Source organism: Penaeus monodon, chromosome 31 (genome assembly GCF_015228065.2).
Source record: "Penaeus monodon isolate SGIC_2016 chromosome 31, NSTDA_Pmon_1, whole genome shotgun sequence".
Lineage (NCBI taxonomy): Eukaryota > Metazoa > Arthropoda > Malacostraca > Decapoda > Penaeidae > Penaeus > Penaeus monodon.
This window is the reverse complement of record NC_051416.1, coordinates 2,384,814-2,385,641: the sequence shown is the minus strand read 5'-3', so window position 1 is coordinate 2,385,641 and position 828 is coordinate 2,384,814. Positions and strand designations below refer to the sequence as shown.

The 828-nt window shown below is 35.7% G+C and overlaps 1 protein-coding gene across 1 annotated transcript in view; it reads right to left on the bottom strand.

The window, feature by feature from the left end:
* The window catches only part of LOC119592824 (rootletin-like), a 148,678-nt gene that overhangs the window by 21,744 nt on the left and 126,106 nt on the right, over positions 1 to 828 (bottom strand). Inside the window, exons 27-28 of the mRNA XM_037941730.1 lie at positions 638 to 737; positions 168 to 357 (exon numbers count right to left, since the gene is read on the bottom strand). Of these exons, the coding sequence (XP_037797658.1) occupies positions 168 to 357; positions 638 to 737 (290 nt within the window). The remainder of the gene's footprint in view (positions 1 to 167; positions 358 to 637; positions 738 to 828) is intronic.

Genomic DNA, 828 nt, shown 5'->3' with positions numbered 1-828 from the left:
ATTCTGGATATTAAAGCTGGAAGCATATCTGTAACTGTCTTATGACACATGCAAAGAAATACTTATTATTCCCTTGAGGTATGACCTAGCAAAAGACAATCTTATCACCGCGCACACGTTCTGGCTCTCCTCGGCTACTGACTACCGCAAAAGCTTGCTATACCAACCAATCTTGGTGCCCTTCCTGCTCCTTAATGCAGGTGATGCTGGTGACGTGTCCTGGTACATGCGAGTGACAGTCCGTAATGATGTGTACACATTTTGCAGTTTCCTCTCGAGCTGGTCCCTGTTATTGTCGAGTGTTGTTAGTTGCTGTTCTAGGGCTTCAACATGACCTTCTTCTCTGGATAACTTCACCTAGAAGATGAAAATGAAGAAATACACTTACATATTTCCTAAAACAGGAGTATTAATAGCCAGATTAAGCCTTCAAAATATGCTGATCTATTCTCTTCACAATTATTACAGTTATAACCAAGGCTCATGGAAATCACACCTGAATTTGAATATTCTTTCCAATAATCATAACAACAATAATAAATATTGGTATTTTCTTCTTCTAAATGTATCTAAATTTCAGTCTACAAACAAAATAAAATTACAAAGACAAGAAATGTAAAAGTTTTGTCTAATTTACCTTGAGATCACTAATTTGTTGGTTGGCATTATTAAGGTAATTTTCAAGATTCTTCTTCTCATCATTTAGCTTACGCTCATTAGCACGAGACTCCTCAAGACTGAAAGAAAAGTGAAAATTAATCTCCTTCTGGAAGGAAATATCACAAACGACAAAATAAATCTTCCATTACATATTTCATCATTTCTTTT